Here is a 26,951-nt window from a genome sequence, read left to right as displayed (position 1 = left end):
CAGAGTAAGGGTAACCATGATAAATCCCTACTTCAGTAGATGAATATTTCCTCCAATATTCCATAGTGGTTTTCTGCCTTTCCTCTGGCCAAGCCTCACTGGGTATTGCAGTGCTGCACTGTTGAACAAATTTGTACCACTTGTATCCTATCTTTTTATCCCAGTGGAGCTCTGAGACCTTCTCTGGGAAGGCAGTGCTGACATACACGTGCTACCCAAAGCCCTGAGCAGCAGTGTGGGCATAGGCTGGCCTGTCCCCAGAGCTCTGTATCTCACCACCCCTCTCTTTGCACCCTGTCCTTAGCTCCACAGGTGGTCCGTAAGATCAGGGCAGAACAATTTTCTGATGCATCAGGAAACCTGAAACTTTGGTGCCAGTTCTTCAATATACTGAGTGATTCTAAGCTGACGTGGTACAAGGACGAGATCCCTGTAGCTGAAGCCCAAAGGAGGTAACCCATCGGTGCCGTGGCAGTGCTGTCCTTGCTGGCATCTGTCCACCTTGCTCCTTGCCTTGACTGGTGAAGGAGCCCCTCTGGCTAAGGCAGCTTGGGAAGCTCAGTGCATGGCACAGCACATTGTGAACTTCATGTCATATCAGTGCCCATGGAGGGAAGGATTGCCCAGATGGGGAGTTGCTGCCAGATTTGTCTTATCGATGCTCCATCTGGAGTGTCTGCTGTGTGTACCCAAACACAGACCTTGAGGGGGGACAGAGAAGGTGTCATGCCCATCACAGAAATCAAGAGCTGTATGTGAACTGTAAAACTGGGACCCCAAAGGATCCATGTGAGCATGGCAGTGCTGAGAGGGTCTTTCATGCAACCACTCCTGGGAAAAAGCAGCTCTGGCTGTACCCTCTCTATCCCTTGGCACTGTCCTTGTGCAGGGAAAGCATATTCAGACAGCTGGGTGTCTGCTTGTATCCTTTGGGTCTACTACGGAGAGCAACTTGTTCTCAAGCCCAGAGGATTTGTGTAGGAACATCACCCACATCAGTTGGGATTTACCTGATGCCTTTGGTGTCCCCTGAGCTGCCTTTATAATGAGTAGATTAAGTTAGTTAAGTTAGTAGTTATTAGTTAAGTTAGGTGATTCTGGGGACAGAGATTGTCTTCTGGGGCAGATATTTGAACTGGGGCAGATGGGCACAAGTGGCCATTGCCTGCCAGCAGACCAGAGCAGAGCCTGCTCAGCCAGTGGGTCTCAGGATGAGGGTCCCACTTTTTCCCTCTGTGAACCTCTGACCCAGCCTCACTCAGGGGCAAGTACCTTTATCAGTCTGTGGCCCAATTCTGGCCAGATTTTGCAGTGCTTGTCTGGAGAATAGGCATCTCTGTTAGTACAAAGCACAGGGCAGGACTCCTGGTGCCATGACATGTTGGGGGAGCAGCTGGGCTGCCCATGGGATGGCTTCATTTCTAGCATTCTTCCATCCTCCCAAGGGCAGTACATCGCCCACCCACAGTGCCTGTCACAGGGCTCCCATGTGGCCCCCACCACACGGGGATGTGGCCGTGCTCCATTTTTTTTCCAGTGCTGGCGATGAGGCCCAGGCAGCCTTGGCTATTGTGCAGGCATCCCAGAAGGATTGTGGAGTCTATCGGTGTGTGATCAGCAACGAGTACGGCACCGACTCCACAGATTTCCTGTTCAGCCCAGAAGGTGAGGAGCCCTCAGCAGCCTCTCACAGCTTCCTGGGTGTGCCGTGGGCTGGTGTGGCCAGCTGCAGAAAAGGCTTGGTGGGGGGAGCTGCAGCGGGGGAGCCTTGGCACGTTCTGTAACACCACCTCAGGTGTTCCTGCCTCTGTGTGCCAACTGATTCCCACCATCCTACCTGCCATCCCTAGTTGTGCAAGTGCATGGGGCAAGGTGGGATCCTGGCAGGACCTTGACGTCTCTTTGCTTTCTGTCTCCTCTAGTGTTGTCAGGATTTACCCTGCGGGAAGAGATGGAAGGTAAGGGCCACATGATGAGCTGTGACTCTGCCCCTTGCTGAGTGGGGCAGGCAGCTCTGGGGCTGAAGCTGGACATGCCCATGTTGTCCCTCCCTCACCAGCTCTTCCCCCCACCAGTTGGAGAGGAGATCGAGATGACGCCCATGGTGTTTGCCAAGGGTTTGGCTGATGCAGGCTATTGGGGGGATAAGCTCTTCGGCCGCGTGGTGAGCGAGGACGTGGAGGTGGGAGCCGGGTTCCTGCGCAAAGCCTGCCGCGCCAGAGCCATTTATGGCCTGGAGCCTGTCTTTGAGTCCGGCCACACCTGCGTCATCAAAGTGCACAATTTCATCGTCTTTGGGACCAAGAATGAGAACAGCCTTGTCGAGAAGAACTATGACATCACCATCCAGGTGAGCATCCTTGTGGTCCACCATCCACCTTTCTCCCTCCCACCTTCCCCACATGTGAGTTGGTCCCCAGCTCTGTGCCCACTTTTGCTCTTTCCTTCCGCTTTTGGAATGCTCTGGAGTGGTCTAGCCAGGGGACTGGACACGTCCTTGCCATTCTTGGCTTCAGCTCACAATATGGAGCTGCTCAGGACTTTCCCATCACTCTTTGACCATCAGGACAAGAAAACAATTGGCAGTGGTCCCAGGGAGGCATTGGTGCAAGATGGGACAGGTTCTTGACTCTTCTGTTTGCACTTCCAGGAATGTAAAGTCCAAAACTCCAGCCGTGAGTACTGCAAGATCTTTGCTGCTGAGGCACGAGCCATCCCTGATTTTGGAGCGGTGCCTGAGTAAGTGGTATGCTGCAGCTCCCCTGGCTTGGTGCCCTGACAGAGCATTGCAGGGGGTGGTGGGAAGATTCCCTGTGGGTGATGGGGCATCCCAAAGACAGTGCACTCTACTCCCACAAATGGAAGGGATATTGGGAGGAAGGTAAAAGCCAGGGTTGCAGACGGTGGTTAATCTTCACTTGAAGAGGAGGGAGAGCTTACCATGCTGACATTGTCTGTGAACTCCCACACAGGATAATTCCTCTGTACTTGATTTATCGTCCGGCCAACAACATCCCTTATGCCACAATGGAGGAGGACCTTGGCAGGCCTTGTGAGCAGTACTGTGTCACTGAAAGAGATGGCAGCTTGGTGGCACGAGGCACCTCGGAGATTGTGCTCAAATGCTGCACTTTCCAGCACTGGGTTTACCAGTGGACTAATGGAAACATCCTCGTGACTGACATGGAAGGTAAAGGGATCTCCTGGGTGGTGCTCATGGCCCATCAGCACCCTCCAGTCTGGGAAAGAAAGAAAAGCCCCAGGCTTGCCCTCCTGCCTCTCTCTCCCCACCCCATGCCATGGAACCCTGTACCTAGGGCAAGGATCTGCCCTGGGTGCTGGTGGCTGTCCTTCTCTGGACAGAGACTGGTTGTCCTCTTAAATTACAGGAGTGGGCTGGAAGCTGACCAACGTGCGGATCGCTACCAACCTGAAGGGGTGAGTTACTTCCAGCTCTGGAGCAGGGTGGCCCTGGCTGTCCCCAGCTCTGCTGCTTACACAGCAAGGGCCATGGTGATAACCATGGTTGGGCTCCATCCTCACCTCCCTGCTCTCCCCTGGGACATCCTGGTCAGGAGCAGGAGCTGAGGATAGCTGTGTTGGCAGGTACCAGGGGCTGAAGGAGAGCTGCTTCCCTTCCCTGCTGGAGCAGTTCCCGGCCGCTCACAGGTGCAATCATTACTGCAGCATCCTGGGCCTGAAGGTGCTGGAGCCAGCCAAACCCAAGGGATCCAAAAGTCCCTGCCTGGGCAGGAAGTCTGCCCAGTCCAGTCCCCAGCTCCAGAAGAAGGTGCTGACAAGTCCTCAGGGCACCCGCAAGGCTTCTGTGAGCCCCAAGAGCTCCCGGAGAGCTGCAGAAACAGGAGAGGCCCCAACAGCCTGCAAACCCAGGTCAGGAGAGAGCAACAGAGCTGGCTGCCTGCAGTAGTCAGAGCTGCTGCAGCTGAGATTCCTGCTCTGGCCCCCACCCTGGGCCCAGCACGTGACCAGTGTGGGAAAGGGAGACCCTGGCAGTGGCCTTCTTGGGGCTCCTTCCTGGCCCGCAGCGCTTGCATTGTGTGGTGTGTGCTAATTGTGAGTGGCTGGGCCAGGTCCAAGGGGGCTGTGAGCCACAGGCCACCTCCCCAGTACCTCTCTACAGGAGCTGCTGCTGAAGCCTGTGGGGCCATGTGCCTCTCCACGCTCGGACTCGCTTTCCTCTCTCAACTTTCCATAAGCCTTCCTTAAGGCAGGGGCAGAGCTTCTCCCTTGGGCTTTGCAGGCACCGTGTCCTTGCATGGCTCCTCAGCAAACTGGGAGTTCTGGATGCCCTCCTGGCTCCCAGCACCTCATGTCCCTCTTTGTGTCCCCATAAAGTGACTGGGCCAAGCCTTGCCAGCGCTGTCAAGGATGAGAACCCCACCTGTGCCCAGGCAGTCCCCTGTGCCTTGGCACACCTTTTGTCCTGTAGAGGGTTCCAGCAGGTGGGGCTCTGGAGTGTTGGCTGGTTCCAGGGCAAGGTATTTGCACTGGTACCAGCAACTTCATAGGGATGGGATTTTGCACACCTGCCCTCCCCTGCTTCCCAGGGAAGTCTCCCACTCTGTTGCTGTGTGGCTGCTGTGGGCGGCCGTGCTGCTCTGGATGGTAGCCAGTGCTACAGCAAGGATGCTCTACCTCACATGGGATACTCACATGGGAGCAGGGCAAAGGGGCAACTTCCCCTCCATACCAGGCTCTACCTTGGCACATGGGAGTGTCTAGCCCACAGGACTCACTCAGGACTCACTCCTCCTTGCCCCTGTGCCATATATAGACCCTGTATGCCCTAGCCTGAGTCTGGTGCTCAGCCTCACTCCTGCTTGGCACGTGCTGGATTCCAGCAACAGCTGGCAGTACCCACTCCAAATCCTGCTACCCCTGCCTCAAGGCAGTGATGGACAGGCAGAGGAGCTCTCTGCTCCATCAGCCTGCAGAGCATCCCCTTCCTCAGGGCATTGCAGGAGGATGCTGGGTGCCAGTGACACCACCCTGCAAGGTGGGGTCCCAAGAAGTGGCTGAGTGCAGCCTGATGGAGGGAGGGGGCCAGGCTGGGAGCTGGCATGCTCTGGGCTCGTGGTCCTTTGTCACTGGGACTGTAAAATACCAATGTACACAACGTGCCTGCGTGGCTGCGTTGGTGACTGGGTGCTCTCGAGTGCAATAAAGCAAGAAGGACTGGCCTGTTCCCTGGCACTGTGATCCCTCTGGGAGAGCTGCACCAAGTACAGTGGGATGTGTTGGCTTTGTGTTTGGGGGAAGGAAACATCTTCAAGCACTGGCTTTACCCCAAAAATGCCCAGTGGAGGAGAAGAGGAGGGCTGGGGCCAGAGCCTAAGGCTGGCAGCAGACAAAGGCTCAGCTTGCAAGGTCTGCAGTGGGCATGGGGTGCAGCCCCAGTAAAAGACCTTGTCCTGTGTGGGACAGCCATAGTCGGGCCAGAAGGGGTCTGAGTGCAAGCACACAAGGGTTGATATAATTTATTTGGGAGCTGCTCCCTTGTGTGCACAGGGCCAGCCCCTAAGGCTGCAGGTTGCAAGGTGCACACAGCTGTCCGTCAGCACTGGAGTGGAGAAGACCAAATGCTCAGGTTTCTGTTGGGGTTTTTTCTACCTTTGGGGATAGGCCTTGTAGGCCCTGGTGTTCCCCCAGTTCTAGATTGTCCCTGCACAGGATGTGTGGTTGTAGTGCACACAGCACTCTGTGAGCCACAGCCCACTGTTTTCCTGCTCAGCCCAGGATCCCTGGAAGGAGACACTCCCATTCTGGAGCACCGAGCTGGAGGGAGAGACACAGGGTCAGGACAAGCTGCTGCCCCACCACCTGAGCCCTTAGGCAGGACCAGATGGCTGTGGGGCCTTCACACCCACCTTGCAAAGAGCTGCTTACAGCAGGTGTACATAGTGTAGCTGGTCGAGCTGAAGTTGGCAGTACTGAAGAACGTTGCACAGTCACCCACCTGTGTTGGCACATGGAGGAGACCTGGGGAACAAGGGCTCCTGTTGGGACTTAAGATCCAAATTGCACACCCCAAGCAAGCTGTGAGTCCTGTACCCCATGCCTGCTCACAAGTCCCACACCCTGACTATACTTACTTGCAATCCTGTACTTGGGACTCTGCAGGTCCCACAAGCCATCCCACCTCCCCCCCAGGACTTCAGGGAGCTCCTTGCAATACTCCAAAAGTTTCCCTTGAAATGTTCCAGCCCAGAGGAGGATGAGAGGCTCCAGGAGAGCTGTTGGGCTTGGGCTGCCCTTGGCAGAGCCATGAGTGGAGAGCAGGGTTTGAAGGCTCTGGCAGAGCCATGGGGGAACAGGCCAGCCAGCTCCATCCCTGCAGGCTGCTTTTAGGGGGTCTTCAGCCCTGTGCCTGTCCCTCCCTGGATCTCTCTGGCCCTGCTGGCAGTGGGCAGAGATCTACCTGCCAGGCAGGCATTGAGCATGGAGACACAGATGCCAGTGAGCAGGGCGCGCAGCACCACGGAAGCCAAGTCACTCTTGCGCTGGGGCACCATGGAAGCTGTGGGGACAAAACAGACAGTGGGGTGAGTCACATCCTTGCTCTGGCTCTCTGCTGGGTGGGGGACAGACAGGGACATGTCCTCAGCCCTGAGCTGGCTCTGCCACACAGTGCCCTGCCCACCCCAACTCCTGCTGTCTGGAGGATGTGGTGATCCCAGCCAGCACCCAGTGTGCTGTCTGCCCGTGCCCACCCTGCACCCATGGGAGTCCTGAGCACTCCCAGCATTGGAGTCTCTCTGCTCCTTCCCCTGTGGATGGAGCCTTGAGGGGACATGCATGTGCTCTTGCCCATGGGTGCAGTGCAAAATTATCCTGGTCACCCCATGCAAATGTTGTTTTTTATCTGGCAGAGACCAAGCATAGAGGCTTGAGGGCAGCAAATTCCTCCTCAGGGAGCTCTCGCTCCCTGACCCAGGACTCCACTTTCTGAGTGCCCAGGCACTCAGGACATAGGTGACACTCACCCAGGCCTCCCAGAGTGATGCCAATGGAGCTGAGGTTGGCAAATCCACAGAGGGCAAAGGTGGTGATGCTCTCGGCTCGCTCCTGGAGGGCACAGCAGCAGGGGATGGTCACCTCTGCCCAGGAGCAGCCCCAGAGCATTCAGAGCTGAGCACCATACTGAACCTCCCAGATAGACATGACAGAGGTAAGTTCCCCACCCCAACCCCTTCTCCGTCAGCTATTTTTGGGAGCAAGGATGAGGGGTCTCCCTGGAAGAGGCTGGGCTGGGGGGACAAGGGGCCCTGTAGCACCATCAAGGAGCAGGATAAATGGGAAAGGGCTTCACTGACTCCTTCCTCCCACACCCAGCCATTAGCAAACATCCAAGTCTAGCTGGACATAGGTGGCCTCCCACTCCCAGCACCATCATCCTGGTTCAATGATCTTAGAGGACTTTTCCAAACTAAATGGTTCTATGATCCTCTGCCTGCCAGGTCCCATTCCAGCTGGCTCTATCCCTGCCCTGTGCCCAGCAGGGTGGCAGGGGCTCCTCACAGATATCCACTGCTTCCGGTTCCCATCCCACTCCTCCAGGCCCATCAGACGGTTCTTCTTGTAGGTGGCCAGCTGCTGGTACGCCACAAACTCGTTCAGGAAGATCTTGATCCCCAGGAGCTCAGCCACCACCGGTGAGTCTGCCCAGTCTGCCCCCATGAGAAAGGCCACAGGCATGAGGACATAGGAGCAGATCACCTGGGAAAAGCAATCCCAGAAGGGAACAACTCACAGCTGACCTGCACAGCCCCCAGACTGGACATCCACTGCCAGCATTTGCCAAAAACCCAGCAAGGGTCTCAGCAGCCCACTGAGGCAGCAGGCAAAGGTGGGGATGGGTGGGGGATACAGGATCTGGCAGCTCAAACCATGGCTCTGCACTTTGGGATACCTGGAAGGAAAGATCCTTGATGTCCACCATGTCTCCGAGCCAGCGGAGGGCAGCGTTGATGAACTCCAGCACGGCCAGGAAGGCGATGAGGTTGGCTGCAATGTTGGCCACGAGCCCCACGGAGGCGGCAGCCCCGTTGCTGGCAGCTTCCAGGATGTTCTGCTCTTCACTGCACAGAAAAAGACCCCAGTGTCCTCCTCTGGCCGGGCACCCCCCATGCCAGGCCAGCACCCACTCCATGGATGTGTGCACACGCAGGCTCTCCCAGCCTTGGGCCACCCGCAGTGTCCCTTGTGCCCCAAAGCGCCCCCACAGCTTCCCTGCATAGAAGGACACGTGCAGCCCCACTCACTGCCCCTCTCACTCACCCGCTGGAGAGGCGGATGTTTGCTTTGCCCTTGAACTTGGACTCCTCCACCTCAGGGTAGACAAGCTTGGCCATGGCGAGGGCGCAGGGCGCAGCCATCACAGAAGCTGCGATCAGCGATGCCGCATCAATCTGCAACAGACAGACCCGAGGCATAGGCACCTCTGTGCCCCCTGACCCGCCACCCCAGGGCACACAGCACGTGGCTGGCATCAGCCAGTGACACTCAGAGCACCTGAGGGCTCTCCACTTGCTCAGACTGGCTGGTTTTCCCATCTAAGCAGCCATGCACATGGGGCAGCTTGCCTGGATGGAGGTGATTGCTGGAGCTGCAGCGATTGTAGCCTTGGTGATATTAATCTCTCCTGCTGTTTGACTTAATCATAATGGTTCTTTTCTCTTCCTTGTCCCTTTTTACCAGTATCAGAGCAGTAGGTTGGATAACACTGATAACTTCTACCTGCTGACCAAGGGCCAAGCTCCCAGCCTCACCCACTCCCTGGCAACATCTCATTTCTCTGACCTTCCACCTTTGGTTCCCCATTTAAGGAGACTAATTAATGTTTAAATAGCAGGAGCTCAGACAGCAGGTTAAGGGGAAGGTTTATTCAGAGTTCTGATGAACTGGAGAGGGCATTCCTGGGGGCTTGGTGCCAGAAGTGCCCAGGCAATGCTGGAGGAGCAGGGATTGCTCTGTTGGGAGAAAAGGGAGAGAGGGAGATGGGTATTGCTGCTTCTATAAAAGGGGGCTGGAGGGGAGACACTGCTCAGTGATAGCCAGTGAAAAGGTGGAATCACAGGCACAGTTCCAGTTGGATATAAGGAAAAATTGTTTCTTGTGTCTGAGGCACCTCTGGGGGAAACCAGACAGGTTGGGGGAGATCTCCATCCATGGGATGTTCACCATGAATCTGGACAAAGTCCTGGGCATCCCCTCAGTTGCCATAACCTCAGTTGGCAGGAGAGTGGATCAGGGACCCACCCCAGAGTGTCTTTTCAGGCTATATTATCTCATGATTCTGAGGGATTTGCACTCCTTTCTGTGCAGGGACCATGGTAAGGGTCCCATAGCATTGCCTTCTACCTGGCACGGCTCTAGGGTGCTGGCCAGGACAGAAAAGGTGGGGCTGGATGTCTTTGGGTGTCTTTGGGACAAGGTGAGTCTGGACACCCTGCTCTCATCCTGCTTATGGAAGGAGAGCATGAGGCACCTGCTGGGGGTCTTCTCTCACCCTCAAGTCCTAGTTCTGCATGTCAGTACCCTGTAGCAGGGAGCATGTGGAAACAAGTGCTGGTGCACTCACCCCAAAGGATATGTAGGCACCCATCACGCTGCCTGCGATGGTGGAGAAGCCCCCAGTCATCACAGCATGGATCTCTGACCGGGTCATGTCTGCCAGGTACGGGCGGATCAGCAGCGGGGCTTCCGTCTGTGGGACACAAAACTGCTGTCCTTGGGGAGGGGCCACACGGGGCCACAGGGCTCACAGGGAGGAGCAAGACCCTTTCTCCAGGGCAGGCTCAGCTGCAAGCACTGAGTAGCTGGATCTGCTGCCCAGGACCTTACCTGTCCCACAAAAATGTTCCCTGCCACACTGAGAGTCTCAGTGGGACTGGTGCCCATGGAGACTTGAGCAGCCAGGAGATCTGGGAAAAAACAAGGCCACTGTGTTGACAGAGACTCCTGGCACCCTGCCACTATCCCCATGAAGCCAGGCACTGTTTGGCCCCTGCATGGAGGTGATCCTGGGAAGCACCCCCAGACCGGGTGGAAACATCAGCTCCAGGGTTCAGGTACTTCAGCTTTCTGAGAAGGACACAGTAGAAAGACAGGGGGTGTATCTGGTCTTTCAAGTAGGACAAATCACCCCAAATTAGTACCATGACAATTTTCCTGGGACACCTCTCAGCTGACAGTAGTACACAGAGAACCCAACAGGTTCTTCTCCTTTCCAGTGTCATCCCAGATTTAGGAGTGAGGCCTTACCTTGAGGATAAGCCACTGCATGACACCAAGGTAGTAGAGGATGGACATCACACAGCTGAAGAAAACAATGATGGGCAGGGTCTGCAGGCAAGGCACAGAGGGTTAAAGGAGAGCTGAGCCACACATCTTGGCACCAGGCTGGGCATGGAGGGGTACTGCACAGCCAGCCCTCACTACTGGGGTGCCACAACACTGGCAGAGGGACAGGACCAGTGTGAATCCTCCATGGCACTGAGGAAGTCCACAGGTGGATACATAGCTGAGGGAAATCCATCTCTGAGATGGCTGAGCTCTGCTGCAGCAGATCTGGCTGCATTTAGCTCTGGGCTGTCCAGGACCCAGCAAAGAGGCAGACCAGAATAAAACCTCCCCATGCCCCATTCCTTGGCTGACCTGGAAGGCAAAGACTTCTTCAATGAGTGTGTTCCCAAAGACAAAGCTGGAGCCAGCTGTGGTGTAGCCCAGGAAGTACTGCAAGGGAAGAAGTTACACAGTAGGACAGAGATCTCCATCCCTGATATTTCTGCCTGGTGAGGGGCTGTGCCCCCAGTCCCACAGCTCCCTTCACTGCACACCAGAGAATGACCCTGGGAGACCTAAGATGGGGATACTGGTGGGGTGTCCCAAAGCCACAGGGCTCTGCTACAGCCTGGAAGGGAGAGCACAACAAGGGCTCTGGGCTGCTGCAGAAAACCAGGGAAGAGCTGGCTTCCCCCCAGTCCCAAACAAAAGTGTTTGTGAGATGCAATCCCTGCCATGTCCCCTCCCCATGCCACACTCTGCTTTTCCTGTTAATCTCAGGGGACAAACACAGGATGGGACAGCACATGCAGTACCTGGATCTGGTCTCCCAGCCACTGGAAAGCTTTGGTGCCAGGAGTTGTTCGGAGGACAAAGAGTCCGAATAAGAACTCCAAACCCAGACCCCAGAAAACAGCTCTCCAGGACACCTGGGGACAAAAAGCAGAACAGGAGCTGAAATGTTTTCAAGGCCTACAGGCTTTCCCCTCTGGTTTCCAGCTGCTGCAACAGCAGCACATGGCAAACACTACACACTGCCCCAGGGTGAAGATCATGGGGAGACCAAAAAAGTGTCACAGAAACCAACAAAGGTGGGTTGGTGACAGAGCCAGAAATGAGACTCTGGTGAGAGACATGGGTGAGACTCTGGAATTGGCTGGAACATAACCTGCCAGGCTGACCTGGGATACAAACACAGAGACCTTATGATGATTGGCAGCACAGACCTGCTAGACTGAAAAGTGTCTGTTCAATAACCCCTTGGAGGAGCAGGATGGAACAACTGGCCAAAGCAGTGCAGCAGTTTGGGCTGAAAGCCACCAGGACTTTAATCACTTCTGACCAAGGCTCCCAAGGCACCTGAAGCCCAGGTGTGGGTCTGGTGCTGGGTTTCTGGGTCTGACCCACTATGAGGGACATGGCAGAAAACAGGACAGAGGCACTGCAGGGAGCCCTGGCTTGGGAAGTGGGAAGAAGAGCAATGGAAGGAAGAGCAGTGAGGTGGCTTTGGGGTCTATCCACCCAACCAGATCAGCTCCCCAAGCTCTGCCCAGCTCTGCTTCCTCCAGAGAAGGAGATGCTGGGGGGGATGAAGTGCTTGTTCTCCAGTGCTGGGTGGAGAGAGGGGAGCACCTCCTGTGAGGGGACTGATGGTCAAGTCCCACCTGGAACACGTACCGCACCGTGGTGCTTGGAGCAGGCAAACAGGAACAGCACCAAAAAGCAGAAGCCACCTAATGAGATGAGCTGCTCTGGGTTTCTGCCAGTGTCCAAAACCAGCCACACAATCAGGCCTACCAGGAGGGCAACCCACAGGAGCCTGCAGAGGAAACCCCAGACTGTCAGCAAGACAATGTCCCCATGGGGAGAGAAGCTCATGGAGGGCAGGAGCTGATTGTGATGGAATTGCCACTGGAAGGTCCATGTATCTGCAGAAACATGGGGCTCAGGCCCAGTGTGAATAGCCATCATGCTACTGAGGCAGAGCAGCAGCACATTTCTGCAATGGCTTTTAGGTGGTTCCATTAGTGAGGTGGCAGCGTGGCAGTAGAGCACAGCCTGGTGCCATCAGCTGTGGCTGTGCTGGCAGAGCCATGGGAGGGACCTGGCCCTGCCTTCTCCTGACTCACCATTTCAGCCACCGCCAGGACTTCTGGAAGCACTTCCCAATGGGGTGGAGGAGGAGCAGAACCTTTGCTCCACAGTGCTTCTTGAAGATGCCCCAGCAGATGAAGAAGGCAACCACGGCAGTGATGACCACCAGGGCAAGGGCTCGCTGGAAGTTGAGGTAACAGGCCACAATGAAGTAGCACAGGTAGGCTGGAAAGGCACATTGGGAGTCAGAAACATCAGGGCTCTAGGATTAGGGGTTCATAACTCTCTGGGACCAACCAGGAGATTCATTTCCTCCCAATGTCCTTCCCTGGCCACCCTTGAGGATCTATCTTTGTGTGAGACCTTAAGAGCAGCACCCCAGCAGGGAGCAGAAGGGGCACAGTAAACACTCTGGGTAGGTGGAGGAAGGGCAGGGGACAGATGGGTGAGGACAGAACTGGGCAGCAGTGGTGGGATGAGAGGGGGCAGCGAGGCTGCTGGGAGAGGATACAACCTTCACACACTTGGCAGTGTTCAACAAGTGAAGTCTGGAGGCACAGCCAGCCAAAGGGGAGGGGATGTGGAGTCTCAGTGACAGAATGTCCTCACCTACTCCAAGGAGCCCCAGGATGACTCTTCTCAACACCTTGGCATGAGCCTTGCAGAAATGCTTTGCCTTGGATGCTGGCTGCAAGACCTTCCTGGGGAGAACAACAATCAGAGACATGAGAGATGTAGGATGGACATGGAAGGTCAGCCCAAGGCAAGCCAAGCACTCCAACTGCAGCCAAGCCACCAGAGCCAGGCCGTGACCATGGCTCCTGCTGCCACTTGCAGTAGCAGGAGGTGGTGCAGGTGCCCATGGTGAGAAGCCCCAGCACGTTCACCACCACCTGCTCTGGGGAACAGAGACCTGTCTGCACCCTGCAAGGCCACAGTCAGACACTGGGCTCAGCACCACCCTGCTCTGCTCCCAAATCAGGTCTGTCTCTGCATGGCTCCCACATCTGTGCAGATTGTCACACCTGCAGTAGGAGGAGAATCTCCCTTCCCCTTCTCTTCTCTCCTCTTGGCTCTCACTGTATGGATCACCACATTCCTCATAGTGTCTCTTCTCTCCCTGGAAAACATAATTAACTGGAGCACCCTGTACCCCAATGGGAAGGGAAGGGGAAGGGGAAGGGGAAGGGGAAGGGGAAGGGGAAGGGGAAGGGGAAGGGGAAGGGGAAGGGGAAGGGGAAGGGGAAGGGGAAGGGGAAGGGGAAGGGGAAGGGGAAGGGGAAGGGGAAGGGAAGAGGACCTTACCTCGAAGCTGAAAGCTGGGTTATCTGTGCCCTTCTCAAGGCTGTCCAGGGTTATCTGGTTTCCTTCCATCTCCAGAAGCTCATTTGCTTCAGTGCATATGGGAAACAGCACTAGGAGGGCCTTATGCTAGCTGGGGAGAGAAAGAGGGGATCACCTCTGGGAAGCTCAAATGTCCCACTCTGCTCTTCAGTTTTGGGTTTCTGAGAGGTGAATGCCCCTCACAGTCAGTAATTCAGAGCAGGTCTTGCCCCAGCACATCAATGGACCATCCCTATGGGGTCCTCAGGCCATGGTGCTGGTGTGCTGAATTCCTTGTTCTCCTGTAACTGTGGAGAGGTCTTTACTCTCCTGTGCTTCCAAGGAATTATATGAGAGGACTACATGCAGCAGAGAGCACTGGTACTCCTCCTCCAAGTTGGTGACAGTGTCCACCAGCCTCTGTAAGCTCCTTTGCAAGAGAGATTTTTCAAACAGTATCCTTCCTCATCAAAAGGTCTTTGTACAACCAAGTAAGATGAGGGGTGATAATTTTCATGCTGATAATTAACACAGTGAAGGGATGAGGGGTAGGAATGACTGGTAGTTTGCATAGAGAAAAGATTCTAAAGGAGAATCATGCTGGGAGAACTGGTCCAGCAAAGCCAGAAGAACCAGTGTTATGCCAGGGCAGGAACCCTTGGAGCAGCATCCCATTGTACACCCTCCCAGTTCCTCTACCTGCAAGAGGATGAGGGAAGAGCAGAGTCGCAGGCAAGGCAGTGATCCAACAGTAGCAGCACTTCTGTGTAAGGACAGAGGCAGAAGGATGTTGTCTTTGCTTTGAGGAGAACTGTAGAGGTCTGTGTGGAGATTACAGGGTCACTGGTAACTTGTCACAGTGTCCCTGAAGGGAAAGACTCAGCCCCAAATGCAACAGGTGAAGGTGGGGAGCTTTGGAGAACACCCCCCTCATGGTGGGATCTCATAGCAGCTGAAGCTGGTGTGGCCAGGGCTCCACAGGTCGGCAGAGCCACCACGGGGACCCCTGGGGTGTGCTGGGTTCATGGCTCCTCAGCAGCAGGGCAGGAGCCAGGACCAGGGTGTGACCCAGGAGCTCACAGCCCCTCCAGGGCCTCCGGCATCACTGGTGCTCCTGCTGCTCACAGATGTGTCTCCAGGACTCTGGCAGAGATCAGGAGGACCCCCCTCCCCAAGGCCACCTGCACTTCAAGGACACTCCCCAGCACCCCTCTGCTCTCAGTGACCCCTCCAGGATCCCGGGAGTTCCAGGACACTCCAGGCTCCTGGCTGTGCCCCCATCTCAGGCTCGGTGCCTCCTAGGGCTGATCCCACCTCCTTGTCCCCAAAATCTCTTGTTTTGCTGCAGCCTCACGGCTGCCGTCCGCTCAGGGACATGGACAGGTGGGCAACGAGGGAGGGAGCGCAGGGGTGCCCCCAGTGCCCCCCGTGTACCTGTGTCCCCGTGCTCTCCTGTTCCCTATCTCCTGCAGCCTCTGCAGCAGTGTGGCCACAGGACCGTCTGTCCTGTGCCCCTGCACCCCACACTCTCACAGCCCCGGTGGCCTCGTGTCCTCCGTGTCCCCACGGCTCCTCTGCCCTGGCACCACCCGCCGTCCCCCCGCACTCACCCGCCAGCCCTGCTGGCCCCGCAGCCGCCGGTCCAGAGCCCGGTTACCCATTAACAGCTCGGTCCAAAGAGCTGGGCTGGGCACTGCGGGGCCGGGGCCGCCCCGGCTCCTCCCGAGCTGCCCCGGCTCCTCCCGGGGTCACCGCCCCGGCTCCTCCCGAGCTGCCCCGGCTCCTCCCGGGGCCGCTGCCCCGGCTCCCCCCGGGCTGCCCCGGCTCCTCCCGGGGCCGCTGCCCCGGCTCCCCCCGAGCTGCCCCGGCTCCTCCCGAGCTGCCCCGGCTCCTCCCGGGGCCGCTGCCCCGGCTCCCCCCGGGCTGCCCCGGCTCCTCCCGGGGTCACTGCCCCGGCTCCTCCCGAGCTGCCCCGGCTCCTCCCGGGGTCACTGCCCCGGCTCCTCCCGAGCTGCCCCGGCTCCTCCCGGGGTCACTGCCCCGGCTCCTCCCGAGCTGCCCCGGCTCCTCCCGGGGTCACTGCCCCGGCTCCTCCCGAGCTGCCCCGGCTCCTCCCGGGGCCGCTGCCCCGGCTCCTCCCGGGCTGCCCCGGCTCCTCCCGGGTCACACCGGCCGTGAGGGGAGCCCAGCGCTGGTGCCAGGCAGGGCACCGTGCCGTATAAAGAATGGTCAGCCGGGAGACTTTTCCCCCAAGCAAAACGAGCCTTGAGGAGAGATACTGAAAGCAGAAATCAAACTTTTACTCCCTCCCCTCCCTCAGGAAATGCTTCCCAAAGAAAACCAGAGTGGGGCACACGTGGCCTCCAAAGCTTCGGTGGCATTAAGTCGTGTCCCCTGGTCGCTGAGAAGGGCGGGGTGGAAGCCAACAAAAACGTCGGCTTGCTTTAACTGAGTGTTAAAAGCACTTTTTCACTCGGGGTGACGGGAATGGGCTGCCCAGATCTGTGCCCTGCCCCGGTCGCTCCCGCTCGGTGTTTGCACAGGGAGCGGCGATGCGGCTCCGAGGATGGGAGCCGGGCTGGCAGAGGGCTCAGATTTCAGACTTTGGTGATTAATGACAGCGCGGAGCCCTCGGGCACACACGTGCCGCCCGCTGCCCGTAAACAAACCGCTCTCCGCCCATTCCCGCACCTTCTCCCGCTGGATTGCGGCCAGTCCCGCCCCTAAAGCCGCCCAGGGCTGGGTGGGGAGATTGTGGTCAGTGTGTGGTGACACACGGGGACAGCGTGACAACCGCGGTGCCGCGCTGGTGTCACTGCCCTGGGCGAGTCCCCCAGCGCCGCGCGGGGCCGCCCCTGAAACACTCACGGGTGTGATAAATGAGAAACAAAAAGTCTCGAATTTTTCAGCATTTTTCTAAAATTTTCAGCAAGATTTAGATTGCTTTATTTTATATAGATAGAGAAACGCAGCGCTGGGGAAAAGGTGATGAGGGGGTCACCGCCCACCCCGCGCTCTTAGTTTGCAGCTTCTCTTTATAGGAAGGTCTCTTGTTGTAATTAATATTTTTTAGGTTTTTGCTGTCATAATTTTGCCAGGCAAGCAGTGTTGGCCGAAATAAACATCCGTGTAAAGCCTCTGGGAGTCGGCCTCATAGATAACCATCTGGTCTTGATAGATAGAACCCGCAGAAATCGGGAAGTTCTGGTCTTTGTAGATAGGCAGTCATTGATCAAACAGAGGCAGGAAGTCCGCTTTTACAAAATCCATCGGGCTATTGAAAAGTCTGATTTAACAAACTGCTGGTAGATACAACTTATTTAGAAAACACAATATTCATACCGGGGGGATTTAAAACAGGATGATTTAATCATATATTTTCCTTTCTCTAGTGTCATGCTTCACTTTAGACCTGACTATTCTGGTTTATACAAACACCAATTCTTGTATGATGAACACGAATCTTTTATTAATTATCACAGGGGCAGCAGAGGCAGTGACGTCACCAGCCGCAGCTCCAAGGGCCGCTGTGCGCGGCAGGCGGGGCAGGGTCCTGGTAGCGCGCCGTGATCGTATAGTGGTTAGTACTCTGCGTTGTGGCCGCAGCAACCTCGGTTCGAATCCGAGTCACGGCATCGCCCGGCGGTACCACGGCATACGGGCTCCGCTTTTGCCGCCGCTCCTCATTGCTTTGTTTCGTCATTTAATTTCCTTGTTCTCTCATTAATTTTACTTTTTTAATATAAGATATGTATTTTAACTTTTTATTTAGATCATTTATTTTCATTTAATTCTACTTAATTTTATCTGTTTAATGTGACTTAATTTTCATTTTAGCATTTTATTTTTACTTTGCTTTATTCTGATAATAATGTTTTCTTTAATTTATTCTATTCTATTTTTAAATTTTAATTATTTATTTACCTTTATGTCATCAAATGTTATTTTCCGTTTTTCTATTATATTTTTCTATGTTTTCTATTTTTCCATTATATTTTATTTTTATATTTAATTTTTATTTTAATAGTCCATTTTCTATTATTTTAAATTTAATTAGTGAGTTATTTTATTATATTTACTTATATTTTACTTAATCTTAATCAGTATTATTTTTTATTATTATTTAATTGGTACCATTTTTATTATATTTTATTTTTCTATTTTATGTTCATGTTTTAACTTAATTTTTAAATTCTATTTTTGTTTTAATTTTACTCTTTCTACCTCATCCTCTCCTCTCCTCTCCTCTCCTCTCCTCTCCTCTCCTCTCCTCTCCTCTCCTCTCCTCTCCTCTCCTCTCCTCTCCTCTCCTCTCCTCTCCTCTCCTCTCGGTCTATTTTAAAATTTAATTTTATGATTTTATTTATTATCTCTACTTTTATTTTATTGTTTTCTGTCCCTCTGTTCCTTCTGTCCCCGGCGCCCGCGTACCCCCCGCGCTGGGCGAGCCCAGCTCGGCCCGGCCCCGCGACCCCGCCGGGAACCGGCAGAAAAAAAGAAAGAAAAGCGAAATATCGGAGCGACGAGACAAAACACGAACGGCCGCGGGCGGGGAGGAAACGGCAAAAAGCGGAGCCCGTATGCCGTGGTACCGCCGGGCGATGCCGTGACTCGGATTCGAACCGAGGTTGCTGCGGCCACAACGCAGAGTACTAACCACTATACGATCACGGCGCGCTACCGAGGCTCTGCGTGCGCGGGGCGCCGCGGCAGCTCTTGGAGCTGCGGCTGGTGACGTGTGGCGGGCGGGGCCGGCGGCTGCTCCTGCTCTGCCCTGCGAGCGCTCCACGGGGCAGCGCCGGAGCTGCGGGCCGTGCTCCCTGCTCGCGGTGATGTGAACCGGGCTGGGAGCCCTCCCCTGCTCCCCGATCACAGTGATGTGCCCCGGGCTGGGAGCCCTCCCCTGCTCCCCGATCACACTGATGTGCCCCGGGCTGGGAGCCCGCCCTGCGCCCGAGCCGGGCTCCCATCCCGGGACGCGGCCCCGCTGTTCTCACGGCCCCAGCCCCGAGTCTCGCTCTGTGTCTGACACCAGCTGCGGCGTTCACCCCTCACCTTAATCCTCGGCCCAGCTCCCTGCTCTAACCCTTCCCCTCCTCCCAGCCCTCTGTATCCTAGGGCATGGAACCCGAGCTGGAACCTCACCTCTTGCTCCCCTGCGTATTTCTCGGGGAGTGAAGTTTCTCCCAACTGCAGGATTAATGAACGACTGGGCACAGAGGGATGGGAGAAGAAGACAGAGAATAAAGATTTTATGCCCCTGAAACAGCACCAGGTATCAGTCTGTGCCGGACTCCTTATTTCTCCTGCTCAAGCACATACCGATAATGACTCTGTTCATCACTGCTGCTGCCTTCCTGTTGCCAGTATTAAATGTTCTTTCGTTTTCACACATATGCAAAGAATTCCAAACACCTGGGATCAAAAAGATTTCTTGACATAAAATATTTTAGAGGGATTGCAGCATTCTTGCAGACTCATTCTTTCTGAAGAGCTGGTTGTAGAAACTTCCTATGGGATGAGTTCATCGCTTGTCACACATATGCACCTCCTACGGGAAGGAGTACAGGGAGTGGCAGGGGATTCCTACAACCGTTCTGGCCGTGTCCCTGCACCCCATCCGTCCTGGTGCTGCAGCTAGAAAATCCTAAATCTAAAACAGTCTGCATGAGGCTTGGGGCAAGCTGGAGAAATACCCTGCGTGCCTTGATGACTCTGTGAAGTAATTGCTCCTGCCACTCTGAGCTCATCTTGCTCATAACTGGCCCAAAGAGCTCAGAGCAGTGGAGGAAGACAGAATGGTTTTTTGTGTCCTCCCTTTGTCTATGCCCAGCTTGTCCTGTCCTCAGCAGTTTGCTGGTGTGCACCATGGTCCCTCAGCAATGGTGGGATCCTTTGCAGTTGGAGATGCTCTCCCATGTCACACTGGCTGACCAGGAGATGGTGAAGGGGTATCTGAATGACCTGAGTGTCCAGGTGTCCTGTTCCAGTCCCACCTTTCTCCCACTGTGGACCATGCACCAGGATCCCAGTCCATGCCTCTCATGGTGCTGCAGGGATACTGCTCTTGTTCACCTGTGTCCAACCCTGTCACCATCCGTGTCCTTATGCTGGAACAAAGCAGGTGCAGTGGCATTGGAAGGAGATACATGGTTCTCCCATGCCCAAGGAGTTTGACACCATCATCATCCCCCTGAGTGCACCAAGGACACAAATCAGGTGTAGCTGAGCTGTAGAAGAAGTGCAGGTGAGCACTGCAACCTCTGAATGCCATGTTGTAAGCTTGTGAAGGGGAAAAGTCCTGTGCTGCACTCTGCCTGGTCTCTTGTGCCTTCCTCCATACTGGCACAATGCCATGAGCTGGGCCATGTCACTGGGGAAGGGATAAACCCAGCTCCACGTTAATCTGGACACACAGCTGCTGTGTTGAGTCAGGACAGTGTGGTGGGACCCACAGGAGATAGTGGGGCATGCTCTGGTAGGACATGCTGTCCATGGATGTCCATGGATGTCCATGTCCATGTGCCATCCTGCACACAGGATGATCAGGAGATTCCTCCCTGGGGATTCTCATGGGCAGGCAGAGTGGGACCCCTGAGGCTGGTGTCACCATGGCCCATCCCAGCTCCTGGCAGCATGCAGAGCCCATGTTGGGTTGGTGGGTGGCTGCTGGGCACTGCTCACACCTGGCACACTGTGGGCTCGTGCTTTGGCTGCTTGGCAGATGTTTCTAGAATGTGGGAGGTGACAGAATTACAATGACCTCAGCTGGTGGAACAGGCATGGCTGAGATAACACTGCAGCACACAGGACAGTCAGCCAAAGTGGCAGGAAGCAGGAAGGTGTGAAAGGACACAGAGATAAGGTTCTGCTGTGGATGAGAAGAAGGAGGCAAGAAACTGCTGCCACCCATCGCTGGCAGTGGTGGCTTGTCCCAGCACAACCTTCTGCCCTCCCCAACAGAACTGGGATACCAGCACTCCTAAGGAAACCCTGACAGGTTGTCAGGGCCCCAGCTGCCCTTTGCCACATGATTTTTAGCCCAGATGGTTTGGACTTGCCAGGATGTGTTTGCACAGCATGGAGGAAAAGAGATGAGCTTGTGGGAGCATTGAGACTCCACCTGTCTGCTGGGTAACCTAATCCCTATGGGATGCTCAGCACCCAGCAGCCAGGCAGGATGGTTGCTCCAGGCAGGCTCCTCTGCTTTCCCACAGTCCCTCAGTGTCTTTTCTCTGAGCCCTCTGATCCCTGTGGGCTGCATTCAGTGGGATTTTAAAGGTGCCTGGAATGTCAAAACACCAGTGCAGCCAGACTGAGAGTGCTGCTGCACCCAGACATGGCCACTCTGTGGCACAAATATAAATCTAGCAGCTGGCACAGGGACAAGCACAATTCATCACTGCATGCTGCCTTGGCTGCTCTGCCCCTCGAGCAGCCTCTGCAGCTGTTCCCTCACTGGGGCAGCCCCAGCCTCCTTTCCCAGCCTCAGGAAGGCAGATGGGAGGCACATGAATCCCCACCACCTCCTCTTTTTCTTGCAGATTGCTAAAGTAGCCACAGGAGCAGCGCTGGTGCTGGGGAGACAGGATGGATGCCAGTGCTCTGGGGAGTTGCTCTGTGTTTTACTGGTGATGAAAAGCAGTGGTGCAGGCCAGTACTGTCCTCTGGCTATTCAGAGGCCAGTAATCCAACTTGGAAATTGCTCTGCTGTGGAAATCCCACCTTCTTTCCTAAGGAAATCAGAGCCTAGCATCCCATATTCCCATACCCATAGGCACTACCGGGGCAGAACTGGATGCTGGAGCAAGAGCAGGGAAAGGTTCTGGGGATGGGACAATTTGAAGATGAAGGTTTGTGTGGGTTTTAGGAGTGAAGGACAAAACATCTGAACTGGGAGACAACTGCAATCAACCTGACCTCAGACTGTCCCCACCATCCTCTTCTAGGCCCACAAGGACATTCTGAGGGCTGGAGCCCTTCTGCTCTGAAGACAGTCTGGGAGAAGTGGAGGGTGTAACCTGGAGAAGAGAAGAGAAGGCTCCAATGAGACCTTAGAGCCCCTTCCAATGCCTAAAGGGGCTCAAAGAGAGCTGGAGAACCAAAGGCCTGGAGTAACAAGACAAGGGGAAACGGTTTCCTACTGCCAGAGGGCAGGGTTTTATGAGATATTGGGAAGAAATTCTTGGCTGAGAGGGTGTTGAGACCTCAGCACAGGTTGCCCAGAGAAGCTGTGGCTGCTCCATCCCAGGAGTGTCCCAGGCCAGCTTGGATGGGTCGTGGAGCAACCTGGTCTAGTGGAAGGTGTCCCTGCCTGTGGCAGGGGGTGGAATGAGATGAGCTTTGAGGTCTCTTCCAACCCAAACCATCCTGTGGTTGTAGCTCATGAAACATGCACCAAGGACTGAATGAGAAGAACTTGAGCATTCCTTGACATGAGTGCTCAGCTGATGCTCTCCAGAGGCTTTATGAGCCCACAACAGCACACAAGGTGGGTCCTGGTTCTTCCAAAGCTGGAATTTCAAGGGATGTTTTCCAGTCTGCCACCAGAGAAAACAGGATATAACAGACTGATTTTTTTCTCAGTTATATTTTGGATGCCCTTGCCTGTCTCCAGTGCTCAGAAATCAAAGAAAATGGTACCCAAAACGTATGGAGCAGGGATTTTTTAAAGCTATCCTGTCCAAAACCCAGGGAGCACAGCCCAGAGCAGCCTCCTGAGCTCTTTCCTTGTGTGTCCAGCATCCAGTTGAAGATAGAATGTGAAGAAAGTCTCCCAGGGGAGAACCAGCCACCCTGTAGCTCTAAATAAATGCAGCCACATGTCTGTGTGTGCCCTGCCTGATTCCAGCTGCCAGTCCCAGCTCTCACTCTGCCTTTGTCTGTGCACAGCAGGAGCCTCCTCCCACTGCAGGGATTTATGGCCTGCAACAGCCACCTCTTAAACCAGCTTTGTGCTGTGTATTTTTGTGGGCAGAAAACAGGCCACCATGAGCTGCCAGGCAGCTTACCAGCCCTCACCTCTCCACTTCTTGCACTCATCTCTGAATTCACCTTCATTTTCTGCCTTTCAGCCCTTTCAGAAAAACTGGGCTGGTGGCAATTGCAATTGATCCCCTCTCTGTGGGAGGACTGGCCACTGTTTTGCTCTTGTGCACTGAGCCCATCTTCCTGATGGCTGATGACAGCCCTATTAAGAGATATAAGGGGATACCAGGGGTGGTTCACACCCCACAGGCAACACAAATTTAGTGAGTCTGTCTGGAGAAGGGCCCAGCTGTGTGAGCACAGTGTTGCAGCTGGATTAATCAAACCCACCATTAACCTCTTCCTGGGGCACTCAGGCCCCCTGCCAGCCCCACAGCACAGGCCCCCACCACCACACTGCTCTGATGAAGCAAATGCTCCAGCTCCTTAGTTCGCTCAGCCTCAGATCGATGAGTGCAGGCAGCTCCAATCAATTCCACTTTACCACGTCCTATTGATTCAGATCCATCTCTGGCAGCTGGTCCTGCTTCCTTCATTCATTCACAAAAGGGATTCAGGCATTTTTATCCCAGCTGGATGCTGCTTTGCCCTTGCAGGATCAAACTCTTCAGCGGGGGCAAATAAAACACCGTGGAGGGTCAGAAATTAAGGGACTGGATTTGTGCTGTGGTTGAAGCACCAAGAGCAGCCACCTGGCTGCCAGGCTGTGGAAGTGGGGGCTGGATGAGGCCATGCAATCTGCATGATATAATAGAGCTGTTGCCACCAAACCAGCATCTATCATGAGGTTCTCCTGTCATGATCCTGGTTTTGCTACAGGAAAGCTCCTGTGTCTTCATTCCCCTGTTCCCAGGGGAGCTGAGTGGGGATAATTCAGCTCTCTGGGACTTGAGCCCACACAAAATGATTTTGCAGGGAAAAAAAAAATAACATCAAAGAGTTTATATAACAGCTGTTTGGAAATTTCCCTCAAACCTTGTATTTGCCAGTGAAAGAAGTGTTTCTCTGACACCTCTGGGTGTCAGTCCTGCAGTCATTTTTCTCTCATCTCTTGTCACCCAGCTCTCTCACTGGCTTGTCTCCAGGATGCTGCACCTGACCCTGTGGAAATGAAGTTCTCAAGGGCTCTCCACGCCTCGTCAAAGTGTTAATGAAACAAGAACCCCACACAGAGCAGCTGTGAGGCTGGGGGTGGTGATGTGCAGGGGCTGTCAGTGCTGAAAGCAGAGGCAAGGACCAGGCTCAGCATGGCTGAGGTGATGACCTATGGATCTGGCTCCAAGCTGGCAGATATGTTTCAGCAAGTTGTCAACTCTTCTTTTGGTCAATTAGCATTGCCTCAATTATACTATCAACTGCACAATGTTGGGCTTTTTTTTTTTTTTTTTTTTTTTTTGTTTGGTTGGTTGGTTTGGTTGGTTTGGTTGGTTTGTTTGTTTGTTTTTTCAGAAGGATTGGGGAGCTGCAGAAGTGCCTGCAGAAATTTGCTCCTTTTGGCAGACACACACTTTGTGCACCTCCTGCCCAGGTTTTGATGGTCTCCTGGTGCAAATGTGTAGCAACACTTACCCTGGACACGATCCTTGCTTCTAAAAACTCACAAGTCTCCTTTGTGCCAGTATTTAATATGTATATATGCCTTGTATTTAATATGTATATATGGATTTTTTTTCTGTGGATTTGTCTGGTCTTGCTCCTAAACCACATAATATCTACAGCAGCCCCTGGCAGGGAGGACTACATGTGCTGAGTGTCCTCCTTGTGTTATCACTGTTATTTCAGCCTCTCCCAGCTCCCCCAGCCGTGCACATCTCTGCTCTGTGATCCCAGCTGTCTCTTTCCTGTGCCAAAGAGCCCTGGTCCTTCACAGACCCCATGTGCAGAGACCTTGGATCCTGCTGTTGCCCTTCTCTGCACATTTTCCAGCTCTGCCCTATCCTTGGAATAGGGAGACCAGAAATGCATCTACACTGGGACTGGCTAGGGAATAGTGACAGCTCTGATTTCATCTCTCCTCTTTCCCGACCCTTTCTATCAGCTTGACAGGGAGTCTTTGAGGTTTTGACTTCTGCTGAGTGCTGAGGGGACAGTTTCACAGACTGTCAGAGCTTCCAGTCTCAGAACCCATCACTTTAGACAAGAACCTGGGCTTGCTTTCCCCGTGTGTGTCACTTCCCTAACACTGGCTTTTGTCTCATTTTATTGTCAGCTTGCTCAGCCTCCCAAAGTCCTCCTGCAATCCTTAGCATACATCCACAATTTCCAGGATAATTCAATAGTATTGCAGATTTTGCCATTGACATCATCTCGTCAAAAGATCTGCGTGTGGAAATGCAGGGACTTCTACTGGATCACCCTCAGGGGCCTGCTGGCTTTTTCCAAGAAAGCCAGTAGCTATGGAGAAGAAATTCACTGCAAGAGAGCTGTGTCGACTCTTCCCCAATATGTCATATTATCCATCTGTTCCCTAACGATGCCAGTTTCCTCCTCCGTATGCCAATTTTTGTTCATTTGCAGAGAACAGATGTGTCATTTATCAGCCTGGGACTCCCTGGCTTCCTCCCAGGAAGCTTTTCTGGTGTCACAGTTGCCACCTTCCAGTCCTCCTGTCCCCTGCCGTGCCCAGCAGATGTGACATCCTCTTGGTCCCTGCTGTGCAGCACAATGGGGTGTACGTGGGTTGCTCCCGGGGAGGAAAGGCACAGGCATTCCAAAGTTCCTGCCAATGGCTTTTATTTGAAGCTGTGGAAGAAGTACCTGGAGGTTAAAGGAGCTTCTCTGCAAGCCAGGGTGGGTGCTGGCATCAGGGGAAAGAGTCACCCAGCACCTGACTCAGGTGACACGTGGGCGAGTGTCGGGTCCAGCCCCCGGTTTCCTGGGTGAGTCACCGGGAGTGCGCGGGGCAGAGACCTTCCCTCTGCTCTGAGTCACAGGAAGCTGCTGCCTGGGGGACGCCGGGCTGTCCGCACCACCCAAGGGTGAACGGCAGGGGAAGATTTACCATGGGCAAGTGGCATGATGTCTCCTCAGCTCTGGGAAGGTCCTGTGTGCTGTTCCTGGCCCAGCTGCCAAACAGGGCTCCTGTCCCCGGCTGGGAGTGAGCACCAGGAGCACTTGGGGCAGCTGAAGCAGCTTCTCAGGCCCTGGAGGATGGGGGCTGAGGATGCACACAGCTCTCTGCTGGGCTGGCAGCAGCCCAGAAGACATTGCCTGGCTTTTTCTTCCTGGTGTGTGCTCTGACTTGTCTGGGTTTACCCAAGCAAGCAGCTCCTTTGGTAAGAGGAAGGGTGATGCTGTGAGCACCAGCCTGGAGATCTCAGCAAAGAGCTCCTGCACTCTTCAGAGAAGAGGGTGGGAGCAGAGATTCCCACCTGCATCCTTGCACACAACTGCTGAAAGCCCTTCTGCCTCCCCTATTCCCGTGGTCCCTCAGAGTGAACCACAAATCACTTCTGCAGAGCCATGGCTTGTTCTCCTCCTGTCTGAGGACTGTGTGCAAATGGTTTCACATTCATCCTTCCCTCTTTCCTGGGGCCTCCATGGGCTGTGGGCAGTGCCAGCAGCAGGCAGCCCCCAGGGCTGCACATCCTACCTGGGAATGCTTCCCTCTGTGGCTGCAGGAGAGAAGCTGAAATGTGGAGCCTGGCATGCAAGTGGTGCAGCGTGTGCTCCCTCATCCTCTCCTGTCTGCCAGTAACACCCCACACCCCCTGCCAGTCCCCACACCCACAGCACTCCATCACAGCCATCTGTCACTGTGAGTGCAGGGAGTGGGATAACAGCCACCATTGTGGTGTTGGGGTCAGTCTCTACAGTGCAGGCATCAAACCTGGGTCCCAATGTGCATAAGATATGGACCATGCAAACAGCTGGGATTGGAGCAGCACCAGCTGCAGCACGAGCTGCAGATAGATTCCGGCTTTGGTGGTGGGAATGTAGAAATCTGCCACTGCTCCTCCAAACCTGAAGTGAACCACTGTGAACAGAGCCCCTTGTCATGACTGCAGGAAAGAATATGAGCAGCCAGTGCCTGTGCCAAGCTATGCAGGTGGTAAGGTCATTTAGTCTCCTTCTGGAGGCCCCTTAAAGCTCCCAAAGCACAAAGGAAACTCCCAAGGGGACTCTTGGCTCAGCTGTATTCTCTTCACCTGCTGCCTGTGTTGCTGCCAAGGTGGTTTGGCCAAGGGGAAGCCAATATCCAGGGGAAGCTCAAATCTGAGGGCTCAGGTGAGTCCAGGGAC

At 54.6% G+C, this 26,951-nt stretch overlaps 2 protein-coding genes and 2 non-coding genes across 4 annotated transcripts in view; 2 read left to right on the top strand and 2 right to left on the bottom strand.

Moving 5' to 3' along the window:
- The window catches only part of ALPK3 (alpha kinase 3), a 32,208-nt gene extending 27,007 nt beyond the window's left edge, over positions 1 to 5,201 (top strand). Inside the window, 8 exon segments of the mRNA XM_056500055.1 lie at positions 305 to 452; positions 1,538 to 1,665; positions 1,923 to 1,958; positions 2,076 to 2,350; positions 2,651 to 2,739; positions 2,973 to 3,190; positions 3,390 to 3,438; positions 3,607 to 5,201. Of these exon segments, the coding sequence (XP_056356030.1) occupies positions 305 to 452; positions 1,538 to 1,665; positions 1,923 to 1,958; positions 2,076 to 2,350; positions 2,651 to 2,739; positions 2,973 to 3,190; positions 3,390 to 3,438; positions 3,607 to 3,928 (1,265 nt within the window). The 3' untranslated portion in view covers positions 3,929 to 5,201.
- A 281-nt stretch (positions 5,202 to 5,482) lies between these two features.
- Positions 5,483 to 15,427, bottom strand: LOC130257499 (sodium/nucleoside cotransporter 2-like). The gene is given in 20 exon segments (XM_056500054.1): positions 5,483 to 5,796; positions 5,889 to 6,000; positions 6,440 to 6,538; positions 7,005 to 7,086; positions 7,540 to 7,737; positions 7,931 to 8,099; positions 8,299 to 8,429; positions 9,602 to 9,727; positions 9,865 to 9,929; positions 9,932 to 9,944; positions 10,285 to 10,365; positions 10,678 to 10,755; positions 11,121 to 11,234; positions 11,983 to 12,124; positions 12,435 to 12,624; positions 13,009 to 13,100; positions 13,425 to 13,519; positions 13,705 to 13,834; positions 14,422 to 14,543; positions 15,333 to 15,427. Coding segments are annotated over 18 exon segments (1,980 nt in total). The 5' UTR covers positions 13,774 to 13,834; positions 14,422 to 14,543; positions 15,333 to 15,427; the 3' UTR covers positions 5,483 to 5,672.
- Positions 15,428 to 17,285: 1,858 nt separating this feature from the next.
- On the top strand, positions 17,286 to 17,357 carry TRNAH-GUG (transfer RNA histidin (anticodon GUG)). The gene has a single exon. It is a non-coding gene; the product is annotated as a tRNA-His (tRNA).
- A 967-nt stretch (positions 17,358 to 18,324) lies between these two features.
- On the bottom strand, positions 18,325 to 18,396 carry TRNAH-GUG (transfer RNA histidin (anticodon GUG)). The gene has a single exon. It is a non-coding gene; the product is annotated as a tRNA-His (tRNA).
- Positions 18,397 to 26,951: the final 8,555 nt, after the last annotated feature.

The sequence above is a fragment of the Oenanthe melanoleuca genome, chromosome 10, assembly GCF_029582105.1.
Source record: "Oenanthe melanoleuca isolate GR-GAL-2019-014 chromosome 10, OMel1.0, whole genome shotgun sequence".
Lineage (NCBI taxonomy): Eukaryota > Metazoa > Chordata > Aves > Passeriformes > Muscicapidae > Oenanthe > Oenanthe melanoleuca.
The sequence above is the reverse complement of the archived record's forward strand: the minus strand, read 5'-3'. Positions and strand labels throughout refer to the sequence as shown.